The 14,441-nt window shown below is 33.7% G+C and overlaps 1 protein-coding gene across 3 annotated transcripts in view; it reads left to right on the plus strand.

Moving 5' to 3' along the window:
- The window catches only part of FMN1 (formin 1), a 513,415-nt gene that overhangs the window by 393,789 nt on the left and 105,185 nt on the right, over window positions 1–14,441 (plus strand). For all 3 annotated transcript variants that reach the window (XM_074289191.1, XM_074289190.1, XM_074289192.1), the window contains one exon: window positions 2,140–2,260. In XM_074289191.1, coding sequence (XP_074145292.1) covers window positions 2,140–2,260 — 121 coding nt within the window. The remainder of the gene's footprint in view (window positions 1–2,139; window positions 2,261–14,441) is intronic.

Genomic DNA, 14,441 nt, shown 5'->3' on the forward strand with positions numbered 1-14,441 from the left:
TTTGCCCATCTGTAATATGGAGTTCATAATACCATTTATATCCCAGAATTGTTGAGAGGATTAAATGAGTGAATATGTGTAAAGCACATTGAAAACTTAAAGAGCTATATAAATGATAGCTATTATCATTATTCCTAAAATAAAAAATATTTCTAAAATAAATCATAGCGCCAAAAGGGATATGGGTGGCCATCAAGTCCAACTCCTTAATTTTATAGATGAGGAAACTGTTTAAGAGAGATTAAGTAATTTGCCCAAAATCATATGGGTCTCCTCAACTCTACATCTAGTACTATTCTAATACTGACCCTGATAAATAAATAAACAAACAAATGGTTTGTGAGTTCATCAATATATCTTCCTGTCTCCACCAACTTGGCTAAGTTCAAAAGTTGCTACAGGAAAAAAGAAAGTCTTAGGAACTAGCTTCTTGATGATGAAATGTCACTTTATCCTTATCTCCTCATTTTTAGGTGACACATACCCAGACTGTTAATTGGATCTCTAGTCAAAGATTCTATATCTCAATAGAGCCTCGAAGAACTCATTCCATTTAGTTAGTACAGCTTTTGAGAAGCCAGAACCATCTCTCTACAGTGATAAGACAAATGAGGACTTAATGAAAGGAAATTATTATTATTATTATTAACAATAACTGTGATGTTGTTCAGTTGTTTTGAGTCATGTCCAATTTTTCCTGACCCCATTTTGGAGTTTTCTTGGCAAGGATACTGAAATGATTTGACACCTCCTTCTCTAGCTCATTTTACAGATGAGAAAATTAAAGCAAACAGGGTCAAGTAACTTGCCCAGAGTCACCCAGGGTAAGTGTATGAGGCCTGTAGGAGCAAACACTCTATTCACCATGCCACCTTGCTACAAAAACTGTAGAGGTGCCATAAAAAAGGAAGACCCAAAAATCTTGAAAGAAAAAAAAAAAAAGAGAGACTTTTAAAGCAGATAAGAGTGATTGACTTTAAGAACAATATAAAACCTTCCTCTATTACCTGATAGTTGTTTACAAGACAGTGTGGTTTTTAAATGATGATGAAAGGGAAAAAGGGAGACAGGAGACCTCCTCAAAGTGATTTATTGATTAGATATCACATTCCACCAGTGTAGGACACCTTGTGTGTCTAAGTCTTCATAAAGTTTTTATTAATAAGACAGTCAATAAAACAAAACTGAAAAACGGGGGGTCCCCAAATGGGTTATTTTTTAAAGAATAGAGCCTTTCTTGAATCGAATTGAAATTTGATTTTATTTGAAATTGATATTACAACCAAAACACAAATTTTTGGCCAATATGATCAAAAGAGTACAAGCCAGGGTTTGTTCTAAGAAAAGCACAGTTGAAAATAAGCTTATTTGCAACACAGAAGAGTTCTGTCACAAAATTCCTGAGATGGTAACCTCTCAAAATGTTCCTCAATTTCTTCTTCTATTCTGATGCATACTTGAATATAACCAGTGTTTTAAAGTTAGTAAAATTAATCTGTCCACATGTCTAAAATAAACTTTTCTTTGGAAGAATCCAATAACAGTTGGGGAAAGCCTTTCAGTTATTTTGATCCAAACAAAAATGAACCTAATTGAAATTTTATATCATAATGGGAAATCAGGCAAGTAAGAACTTGTGTAGAATTATAAGAAAACTATTGGGTATCTTAAGGATTTATCATAACCAGACAACTAAATATTTGAGTTTTATGTGACCTTCTAAGCTACCTATTTAATCTACTACTATGATAAATTGTTTAACTGTCAGAAAGAGCAATTCAAACCTTAAATTTAAAGCTACCTTCAAATGCCTAATAATCTATCCCTAAGAATATTTTCCAAGATCAGCATATACCTTACAATTTTCTTTTTTATTTACAAGTCAAAATGAAATCTAACCCATTTAGATTCACAGAGCTAACAAGAACAAAATCATTCTGGAGGAAAGGAAAGTAGACAGAGAAGGAACATGGTTGATATCTAGAAAGGATAAAACATTATGATTGTTATTCTAACACTAAACAAAACATCTTTTTCCCCCATCAATAGTATATCTTAGAGCTATAAATAATGCTAGGAGGATTGTGCTTTATTTATTCTCTCTGTGTTTATACAATTTTGTTTTATTTTACTTTTTAGGAGGCAGGAACAGAGAAGAGTATTTTTCCTCTCCCTGAACCACAAGATTTTTTTCTGGCTGCCCAAGTCAAATTTGAAGACCTCATTAAGGACTTGAGAAAGCTGAAGAGGCAGCTGGAAGGTATTGGATACTTTTCCATTATTATAATAATAATTGGCAGCATTTTTTAGATGCAGAATTGTTTACTAGTTAGTATATATTGATATATATGGTTGTCATACCATTCCACAGTCTTATGAAAATTCTCATCCTTTTTTTTTAAATGTAGTAGGTTTAAAGTAGATTAGTAAGTTGTTTTCATACTGTATATTTTCCTTACATACACATATATGTAAATGTTCATACTTACTATATGTGTAAACTGAAGAAGAACCATTATGGCAAAGCACAGGAAGCTGACCATATTTCTTTTTACATTCCTTTTCTGAATTATTTTGAAATAATTTAATGTAAAATGGAGCATCCTTCCTCTTTCCCCCCAACACTCTTTTTTTTAAGGTGAAAATATGCTTTTCTTAGGCAAGAATTTTCCTCTGGCATTTCCAGAGACTTTCATTTTAACTATGGAGACATCCTTTTGCCCAAGAACATAAAGATGCCTCAGTACTAGTATAAGTGCAACTGAGGATCTTTAAGAAAGACTTAGGAACAGTGTTAATGTGGAAATGGAACTCCATGTGCCAAAGGAGAAGTTTGAGGAAATGAAAAATTTCGACTAGGAAAATTTTTATGCTAAGATATAAAATAAACATTTTTTTAAATGTTTATTGTAATAGGAAGCTCAAAAATTTAACTCTTTGACTAGTTACAGTATGAAACTTGAAATAAAATCAAGATAATTATCTCCCAGATGTAGAAATAAGCATTTATTTTTACTTTAGTCATAAAACTTGTTTAAATAAGTGAGGTGATGACAAGCAAATACTTATATCTTGTAAATTTTATTAAAGAAACATGTGGGTTTCTTCTATTGATATAGTTGGAGGAGTGAATCTGACTAAATAGGCAGTTCATTTAGAAATGTAAAATAGGAGCCTGTGGTCATTTTAGTCTTCCCTTCCCATTTCCTTAAGACATGATGGCATACTTTGTCTTCTTCCAAGTTGACTTTAAAGCTCAATTTCTTCTTGTAGTAAAACAGAGAAAACCATCCTATAGCAATTTATCTTTCCCCTTTGCAACAATTAAATCCACCTTCATGACAGCTGCAAAGGTCAACAATGGTAGGGCAAGATCAGTGCTTGTTTATTCAATAGAGCCATCCAAGAGTGCTCTATCTCTTCTCATCTCTTGGCCCCTGTAAAACCCTTGGCCTGCCCTCTCATGTAGTCCTTTGTGTGGAAACCTGATCTCCGTTTGATCTTTCCCCTTCTCTAACTTGCCATCCGGGGGCTGCCTCGTTCCGTCTTCCTGCCTCTGCTGCCTCACTTTGACATCCCTATGATTCTGATGATAAATTGCAAAGTCAGAAGCAGGAGGGTGCCGGGGAAGAGAGTTGGAAGGTGGTGGTTTTCACTGGAATTCTCGACTTTGATTTATTTTCTTTCCTCCAGGGAAACACAGGAGTCTAGTTGAGAATCACTTATTGACTAGTTGACACTCTTCTTAGTTGATTGTAAGGAAATGATGGGGGCCCTCCAGTTCCAGTTTAATGGCCTCACAGAGAAAGCTAGAGATACTGCTTCAATTGTTCTTCTTTTTGTGTTGGGTTACAGCAAAAGATTTTAAACATTTTTTTAAAATTGCTAAAAATAAGTGTATTCCTCCTCAGTATACACATTGAAATCTTATACAAAAAATACCTGGGAATCTTTAGAGAATGCCATTGCTTTTTCTTTTTTCTTTTTTTTTTTTTTTTCATAGATAAAAGATGTACAGTAAGTACTTAAAAAATTATGGACCATTGACTCTATAATGAATTTCTTTGTCTCTAAAATCTAGGCAGACTGGTGGATTTGTTTGATCTAACAGTCTCTTTCAGATTTAACCTCCCTGTCAATAAGATCTCGGCTTGAACTCAGATTAAATGTTTAATTGAAGAGGACATAATTTTCACACATACAGCAAAGATTTGATGAGGTTCTGAGGTTTATTGTAGCCATTAAAGTGTCGTGGCTGCTGGCAAAACTCCAGAAAATATCTAAAGCTAAACCAGATGTGATTAGCAAATCCCAAGAAGCACCAGGCTCTAATTTTTTAGACAGGCACAATCCTTTAAAAGTAAATAATTTGAACAATATTAGCTGGTGTACATGTTGCACTTTGCAGTGGGATTTAAACTGAACTTCATTAGTATTCACACATAGGTCAAAGATAGATATTGTCCATGACCATGACTAAGTGAAAGTGTCAATAATAAAGATTATAGTATCAATAACAACAATAAAAACTAGCATTTATGGAGAATTTTAAAGCTTGCAAAGTGTTTTACAAATATTATTTCAACCCTAGGAGGTAGGTACTAATATTATACCCATTTTTACAAATGAGAAAAATGAGGTAGATAGTGGAAACAGTCTTTTGAATTTGGAGTCAGATAACTTAGGTTGAAATTACAGGTCTGCTATTTCTGTATATATGATCTTGGATAAGTCTCCTTACCCTTTTCAATTTTTAATTTTCCTCTCTAAATTGAGGGCATGGAACTAAGTGTTTTCTTGTGCTTTACAAGCCAAAATATTTCATATAAGTCTAACTAACTCCAGATCATAGGATCCTCTGTAAAATTACTGAGCACTCATTATATATAGAATTTTGGGTAGTTTCCATGAGAAGATGAAAAAGAAATCAAAGGGATCCACCTGCATTTTTTAAGGAATATATAATCTGGATGGAGATGGAGCAGGAGAGAAAAGAAGATATACTCTTTTTATGGGAAAAAAATCCCATAAATATATACATATCATAAAACAGTGAAGATAAATATGGTATGTATACATGTACAGCTTTTGTCAGAAACAGACAGATTTTCAGGGAAGTGCTTACTTGTCTGGAAGGAGATAAATGACAAAGAAGCACTGAAGAATTCATAACTGCTACCACTGTGTTGTCATATATTAACAAAGATAGAACTAAGTACAAGTTTTGACTATGAGAGTGTAGATCCTACCTAAAATTATTTATTTATGCCACCTTACTCCTTTTCAGAGTGGGACAGCTGCCTCAGACACACATTTCTCCCTCCCCAATACTATTGGTATTTAATATTCTAAAAATTTAGAAATCCATCCTTTGGCCATTACTTTAAAATTCCTTTAGATAGGAGATTGAAAGTTCTTCTTTTATTAGCAGATTAGGATTCTGAAGGCATAGGAAATGTCAGAAATATCAAAGAATAACAGACAAAAAGAGTCAAGACTAAAATCTATGGCCTTTGATTTTGGTTTTTTTTCTGTTAAGTAAAAACACACACATACACATACACACACACACGGCCATGTTTCCCTTTCAGGATTTGTTAAAATTGAAAAAAAAAATTTTTTTTTAATTTATAAATTTTTATTTACAGATTTTGAAAAAAAAAATTGTGATGGTACAGTTGTCAGTGGTTTTATACATTCAAAAATAACACCAGTATAACTGTAAGCAACTTGGAAACCAGTTAACCCCCTTCAAAAATCCACATTTGTTTATCACAGTCTTACAGTGGTATTTTATCCTGGCTGATGAAAAATTCATTCTGGCTGCATAGATGACAGGTTTTAATAAATAACTTCTGAGGAATAAGCATTGTTTATTGGCACAGGAGGAGCAAACTACCCAGAAGAGCCCAGAGAAGACGGTATACTCAAAATAGCTCATCTTAGAGAAAAAAACAAATATTTCTAAATCAGCCAAAAATATATATCTAGAGCCTTTTGGGTATAAAGAATGAAATTAGGGCAGGGCAGGAAATTAGTCAATATCATAGCAGATCCTGCTTTGAGAAGGAATGCGTTAATAAGGCTAGAGAAGACTGCTTTCAATAACCAGTATGCACATTATGAACTCTCAGTCTTAAAATCTTCCTGATTGAGAGCCCTTTTCATGACATAGGAATATACACTTTCTTATTCTAGGATGGGTTGGCCTAAGTATGTTGACATTTTCTCCAGATACTTCTTCACACTTGTCTGAACCACTTCCTTTCTTATGTGCCAATAAGAAATACTTGGGGCTGATTTCTCACATTTATGGGAAAGTCATGGGATCATATTTACCCTATCCACAATTTTATATATTTTAACCTTGTCCTGCCTTGACCTTCATCTTTTCTGGCTGATGTCAATTATATTATTTTTTAGACTGTCTTTATATGGAAATTTCAACTTCCCCTTTCATTACTATTCTGAGATTTTATACTATTTTCTCCTCCTTGAAATTGGAGGAAAAGATCTAGACTTTATCTTTAAGATACTATATTAGTTTACATACAGGTTACAATTTCCCCCAACTATGTTACATATACAACCTAAATATAGTCAATAGAAAGCAATAGAAAGAAAACAAATGATAAAGTAAAAGTGAGATGTTTTACTTGAAAGATATGTATTTTAGGGGGCAGCTAGGTGGCACAGTGGATAGAGCACCAGCCCTGAATTCAGGAGGACCGGAGTTCAAATTTGATCTCAGACACTTCACACTTCCTAACTGTGTGACCCTGGGCAAGTCACTTAACCCCAGCTTCAGAAGGGGGGGGGAAGAAAGATATCTATTTTAAAAATCCAAAATATATCATACAACACTTATTTTATTTCATAAATTTTATATTTTTCAGTGTTAACATAAAAAAAAATTTACTTTTTCAGAGGAATCCTCATAAATCAACTAGTTTGTGTTTTTGAGCAAATAGATCCAAACAAACTACCTGGTGTTCATAGGAGGGTTCACCAGGGGTGAAGTGATATGAAATGTACTATGTCACAGAGTTGTGGAGAAAGTACCCACACTGATGGAATCACAAATCCTTAACACAGTGAAATGTAAGGCCCTCTTCAATCCCTGACACATATTCAAAGAATGGTCCCAGAACTGATCCATAGGAGACAGCACTATTTACATGCTTCCATCCAGGAATTTATTGTCTTTGAACCAGTTCACTGTCTATGATAAAACAACTTTCTCATCCCCACATCTGACTGCAACTTATTTTGAAATTAATCTTTTGTGGAATCTTGTCAAGGGTTTGCTAAAAGTCTTGACCAACTTTTGGCTACTCATTCCCCCACTCCTTGAAAACATATTTGTTTATTCTCCTCCACAGCTACTCTTAGTGGATTAATGCGTCACAATCACTCTTTGCATAAACAGCTTTGCTTTTCTCTAATAGTTTAAGTTTTGTTGAATGATCATCCATTTGTCCAGTTGAAGAAGTGAAATTTACTCCTTTGTTTATGGATGGCCTTTTCTTATGGATAGCAGTCATGATAGCAGTCTGAGACAGTCCTTTCTGGGGACAGTTCATTTATAACTAAATCTGCAACCAGTTAACCTCCAAGTGCTTTTAGTAAGTACTCTTGGCTGGGTGCTATCTTGTCATAGTGGTTTATTTGCTTGTAGTTTAAAACTTTGGTTTTTAACATCTCCAGCATTACCTATTATTTGGACAAATATTTAGTTCTGAGAGCAAGGATTATTATTTGCCTTTTTTCTGTATCCTCAGCATTTAGTATGGTACTTGCCTTGTAATAAATGCATAATAAATGCTCATTGGCCAAATGACTTGAGCAAATATTTCTAACCTGATTGAGAGGCGCATAACATTTTTGAATAGAGCTGGCCTCAATGTCAAGAAGGCCTGGATTCAAGAACAGCCTTTGACCCATTTTTTCTGTTCTCCAAGTGACTCTAACTGGATTAGTAGAGGAAGTATCCCAACCCAGGAAAAGTAATCATGATTCTGATCCTATTTTCTGTTTCAAAAGATAATTTGGAAATGAAAGTACAAGTTAAGACTAAAAGTGAGATTGTGTATTTGGGAAAGTCTTATACAAGAACCATGCACAAGATGAGACTTGGGTGATAAGTTGTTTCAGAATTGATTGAACAAGTTGATCTTTAAAAAAAAAAAATCCTGTACAGAAGTCATTGACTTCATCCTGATGGTGACTGAGGAAAACTCCCTTGCATATGGGCACACGGATTTCTAATATTTATTTAATGGAGAGATTTGGCCAGAGGAAGAGAGAGAGTCCAAGACTATCATCCCCTGTATTATTTTCTTTTTTAAAAGCAAGTGTCCAAACAGAGGGCTGCATTTCCATAATCTCTTAAGCACTTTATATTGTGAAACTATACTTCATATCAAGCAGACAGAGATACCATGATATAAAGTTTTAGAGGTAATGTAGGGGGCTTAGAAGGGAAAGTTAGTATTAAAATTTTTAATTACCTAGATAGTTAAGAGTTAGCACATATAAATTGATTATGATAGACTATATGTATCTATATTTTAAGAGAGATTATTTACACTGAAGAAGAAAAAATATTAACCTTTTGTTATTGTAATGACTATGCGTGTGCTCTCACAATTCCACAGCATTAGGTGGTCACGTGAATGGTTTGTCCTAAGCATACCATAAAGTAGTTAGAAAATATAGAAGCTAATTACCACAAAGAAAACACTGAGATAAGTGAAATTTTTTTTAAGAGAAAAGATAATTTGTCAATATGATAGAATATAGCTAGTTGGATTTGTTTCATGCATATAATTTAATGGAGGAATCAGTGTGTTTTCCTCCAACACTGAAGATAACAATCTTTTACATATACTTTCTTCTTATGTAACTCTTGTACATATTATATCATAGCATTTCATGAAAGACCTAGACCTTTTATTTTAATTACATATGCTAGTTGAGTCAGTAAATAAACATTAAGAACCTATTATGTGCCAAGTACTCACATCATTAATTATTTATTAAACTTATGTGCTAAGCACTAAGAATACAAAGGCAAGCAAAAGAAAATCCTTTTCCTCGAGGAGTTTATAGTCTGGTGGGAAAGAAAATGTGAAAAAAAGCTATGTACAAACAAGCAACATTCAAGAGAAGCAATGCAGAAATCAGCATGTCCATCTGTGATCCCTCACTTTTGCTTCATTACCAGCCCACCTCCTTTTTCCATTATTCACTTCCTCTGTTATCCCATATGCCTTTAGTTTTGCTGATAGATTGTCACTAAAAATATGTTGAAACCCATCTGTGTCCTCCATGAGTCAGTCTCTGTCTCTTTCTCTGTGTCTCTATGTCTCTCTTCAGCTCCCTTAGAAAAGGATAACATTTGTTTTTATATTTAAAAGAGAGGGTTTTTGTCTTGAGGATCAAATACTTCTGGGCACAATTCTGCCTACCTGCAACATCTGCCCCAGGTACCATGTGATGATTTGTTTTCTCTGTAGACTGAGCTATTCTTGTTATAGACCTTGTTATATGTATCTTTGTTGCTCACCTAGTGCCTAACATAGTAGGTGCTTAATGGTTGTTAAGTGAATGAATGAGTCAGTACCAATCCAGATGCCTCAATAAAAGGGATAAAAACTGTTTCCTCTTTCTTTGATCTCTTTTAGGTCCCTTCATGTACATATTTATAGTACTTCTTTTTGTGTTGGCCAAAGATTAGAAATCAAAAGGATATACAACAATTAAGGAATGGCCGAATAAGTTAGGGCAAATGAATGTGTGCTGTAGAAAAATTGAGAAAATTGACTATACTTTCAAAAAGACATGAAAAGACTGTAAAATTGCCCATGCATATATCTGGTAAATAAAAGCTGTAATTAAAAAAAAGACATGAAAAGAATTGTATGAGCTAATATAGAGTAAAATGAGCAGAAACAGGACATTTTATACTATAAAATCAACATTATAAAAATGAATAATTTTGAGCATTCTTATAAAATGATGAAGAATGAAATAAGCAGAACCAGATTAACTTATGCTATTATGGAAATACTTGTTTTCATTAATTGAAAATAAAATAAATTTAAAAAACAAAACTTTAAAAAATTAATTATAACAATACTATAAAAACAGTTTGTAATGATCATTTATGATTCCAGTGGTAAAATATTGTTTCAGAAAAGTGATTCTGTTTAGAGTGCAGAATGATGCATTTACATTTTGTGTACACCTATTTGGGGAATTAGTTGTGCTTGACTACATACACATTTGTTATAAGAAATTTGTTTTGTTTTTTCCCAGATGAGTTAGGTGGAAAGGGAGAAAAAACAGATTTCTAATTTTTTTTTTTTTTTTTTTAATGAGAGGTAGGGATGGAGGGTACAAATGTGAAATAGGTGATATCACCGTATAATTTGTTTTACTTAGCTGATTTTACTTTTTTGTAAGAGAACTTTCACAAAGTAGGATCAATGTATAAATGTTTGTAATATAAAAATAAAATACTTAAAACATAATAAACCTTAAAAAGAAGGAAGAAAAATATATTAGGGATAGTGTGACTCTCAAATCATTAGTAAAAGAAACTCTCAGGTAAGGAAACTTCCTTAACTAAAGTAGGACTGTACTTTCTTTGCAATTTATAATCTTTTGCCTACCTGGCGTATATGACTTTTATCCATGTTCCACCTCCCCACCTCCATCTCATAAATTCTCTGTTGGGAGTTGCTAACAGCCTTGAGAGGTTATAAGTGTCACACAATATATACTAATTAAAATTTGAACCTAGGCCAACTTCTATGTCATTTCGTGATGATAAAATGGATTTTTTAGAATCCTATATATGAAAAAGTTATACTTATGAGATGAACCTCTCTTTAGCAATGGCCAAAGGATTTTAAAGCTACTATTGACTAGCTTATTAGCTTTTTTTCTTTCCTTCCACTACGAATTTTTGCCAGTAGTTTTTAAAACTCTAAACTGCAGTGCAAGGCCCAATACATTAGCCAGAGTGCTGAGCATGTTGCTATGGTGTCAAAAATATTTAGTTTTGCAAGCAAAGTGTTTTTTTTTTTTTTAAATAAAAAATACTTTGATTTGATTTATGTTTGCAAAATGATTTCAACAAAGCAAACTTAAGGAACGGGATTAAGCATTTCACAAAGACAGTGGGTGTAAAATGTTGATCTGCATCGTGGTGACTTTAGAGGCAAAGCATTCAGTTAAATGGAGTATGATGGGGAAAGGTCACATATTTCCCAAATGGAATGCCTTCAAAGACAAACTGTGTTGTGCAAAAAAAAGGAGCAAGAAAATTGAAACCTAGTTCATCTGTTTGATTACCAGAAGAATTTTGTATTTTCATATATGAGTGTCTCTGAGAAGAAGCAGTAATGTTTTATAGTGGGGAGGAAACACAGTCTCCTAGAGGCAAAAAGCCTGGGTTTGATTTTTGGCTCTGTTACTTACTATCTGGTTGACCTTAGGGAAGACATGCAATTCTAGTGGACCCCAGTTTCCTCATTTATAAAATGAGGGGGTTAAACTGGATATTTTTAAGTTCCTATGCAGGTCTAAGTAAAAAACCCTTTAAAGCCAAAAGTATGACTCCTTCATGTGAAGAGTGAGTTAGAATTTCATTTTATACTATTTCTACCCCCTATTTAACCCCAATTAAGAATTAATCTTAATTAAAAGTAATAAATTACAGTGTCTCTACTATGGTTGATCAGACCAATATGAAAGAGTATGAATGATAACTGCCTTGATATTTTTCTTAAGAGTCAAAACTAAAATCTTGGAGTACAAGCCATAGTTTAATTTGACCTTTTCTAGCTTTATCTCTTGAGAAATCACCTGTCTTCCTAAGCATGGTTCTTCATGAAAGTACCACTATATGTCCAAGCTTTAGTGTTCAAAAGCATCATGATTTTTCTGCTTCTATCCCTTTGATAAAGCTGTTCTCTGTGTCTAAAATGTCATCCCCTTGGCCCTTTGTCCCATCTCATTTTCACATGTTAAAATTATATCTATCCCAATTTAAATATCTCATGTCCTATGACATCTTCCCTAATGAAGGACAAATGGGTTCAGATCTCACTTCTTTTTTTATGATCCATTTGTTCTCAGAAATATTTCTTAATCTTTCAGTGCCTCAGTTTCCCACCTTTAAAATGAAAGAATTGAAGTATTGATTTCTATGTTCCCTTATTGCTCTAAAGTTTTGATTTAAAAGCAGAAAACATGATTATATGAACTCTGATATTTACTAATCTTATGACTTCAGACAAATCACTTAAAATCTCTAAATCTTTCTAATCAATGAAATTAGAATAATGGTACTTAAATGCCTCAACAGGTAATTGTGAAGAAAAAATTAGATTGATACATATTTATGAGCTCTGTCTGTATTTGTATATATCTTTTTGTGGCACTCACTTGATTCTACTATTGTATTTATTCTACTTACCTCTTTTGTTTGTCAAACTGTAAATTCTCACATGGCAAAGATTGATTTCCCTTTGTGTTTCCCCCAAATGATAAGCACAAGGCCTTGGACATAATACTCACAAATTAGAATTTGCCCTGGCTTCCTTCAAGTTTCCTATAAAATTTCAACTACAAAAAGTCTTTCCCAATCTCCCTTATTGCTAGCCTTTTCCCTATTGATTATTTGGGATTTTAATGTTAACAGATTATTAATTTTTGGTGATTATTTCCATCTTATTCTACATATAGCTTGTTTATACAGAGTTATTTGCATGTTGTTTCCTTTATGATCCTCTTGAGAGAGGCTTTTGCCTCTTTTTATATCCCGAGAGCTTAGCATCATAGTACCTAGCACATAGTAGGCTTTAGTGAATGTTTATTTGCTAATGGAAGCTTGGAAACCACTTGTGTTTAGTAGGAAAAAAAAAAAAAAGCTTTTTGACTTATGTTTTGAAAACTGAATGGACAACCAGTTTTCCATAGCTATTTCTACAAGTACTATAAATATAATCTGATTGGGTGATTTAATACTTCTTATGAAGGAAAACTACTAGAAGATTTTGGGTATCTTATTGATGGTTTGATCAACCCTTAGGCTATATCATATTTATTACCTTGATAGAATGCTTGAAAGAATGTATAGACCTTCAACTTAGATTGTCCTTTACCTGATGGTTCTAATTTTGATATAGCTGAATTCTTTTTTCAGGATTATATTTAAAAGAAAGAAAACTCAATTTACAGAAAGTTTGTAGATTACTTGGGAATATTAAAACATTTTCTTTCCCAGAAAAATTGTGTGCCCTATATAGACTGCCCCCAACTGTAATGTTCTGCTGTCTCAACTCAATCTCTTGGCTGCCAACACTGACCTAGAGTAGAGACTCTTCCCCCTTGCTCAATGTTGCGTCTTTTATCCTCCTAGAGAATGGGTGTGGAGTAATTCAGGGGCTTCTGGGAAAAATTACTTCAACCAATGAACTTGCTCCTCCTAAGCATGCAAGCTCCTCCCCAGAAGTTCAAAGGGACAAAACTCCCAGTAAAGGCTGGAACTGGAGAATTGTTAAGTACCGACTTAGCACCTAGTAAGAACCTAATATCTCATTATCTCATTAGCACTTAGTAAGAACCTAACACCTAACAATGGAGCAGTGTAAATATGGGAAATAGTTAAGCATTTGGAATACTGGAGCCTCTGCTTGTTACTACCCTATGTTGATTTTAGGCAAAATTTCACCAGCCCTTGATTTCTTCATCAATAAAATTAAGAGGATGAGATTATATGGCTTCTGGAGTTCTATTCTACTCTAGAAATGTAATCCTATAATCATAGTTAGACACAATCCTGCTTAGAGTCCCAGTAATAACTCTTAACACCTGACTTATGGGGGGAAAAACATTCTGGGCACGCTGGGTGGCGCAGTGGATAGAGCACCAACCCTGAAGTCAGGAGGACCCGAGTTCAAATTTGAACTCAGACACTTAACACTTCCTAGCTGTATGACCCTGGGCAAGTCACTTAACCCCAATTGTCTCAGCAAAAAAAAAAAAAAAAAAAAAAAAAAGTATCAATTTCAGAATGTACCAATAGTTAGAGAAAGCCTTCAGTAAAGATGGAATCTCCCATTTCTAGAAGAGAATCTTTTTGGATTTCTGGAACTGATCTTAGAGAACAATGACATTATGGTTACATACACAAAAAGAGGGGGGAAAGCTTTTGGGTCTGTATCACAAAAAGATCATAAAAAAGGAAAAAGGCCTCACATGTGCAAGAATGTTTGTGGCAGCCCTCTTTGTAGTTTCAAGGAACTGGAAACAGAATGGATGCCCATCAGTTGAAGAATGGCTGAATAAATTATGGTATATGAATGTTATGGAATATAATTGTTCTATAAGAAATGATCAGCAGGATGAATATAGAGAGACCTGGAGAG

Source organism: Sminthopsis crassicaudata, chromosome 2 (genome assembly GCF_048593235.1).
Source record: "Sminthopsis crassicaudata isolate SCR6 chromosome 2, ASM4859323v1, whole genome shotgun sequence".
In the NCBI taxonomy this organism is placed as follows: Eukaryota; Metazoa; Chordata; class Mammalia; order Dasyuromorphia; family Dasyuridae; genus Sminthopsis; species Sminthopsis crassicaudata.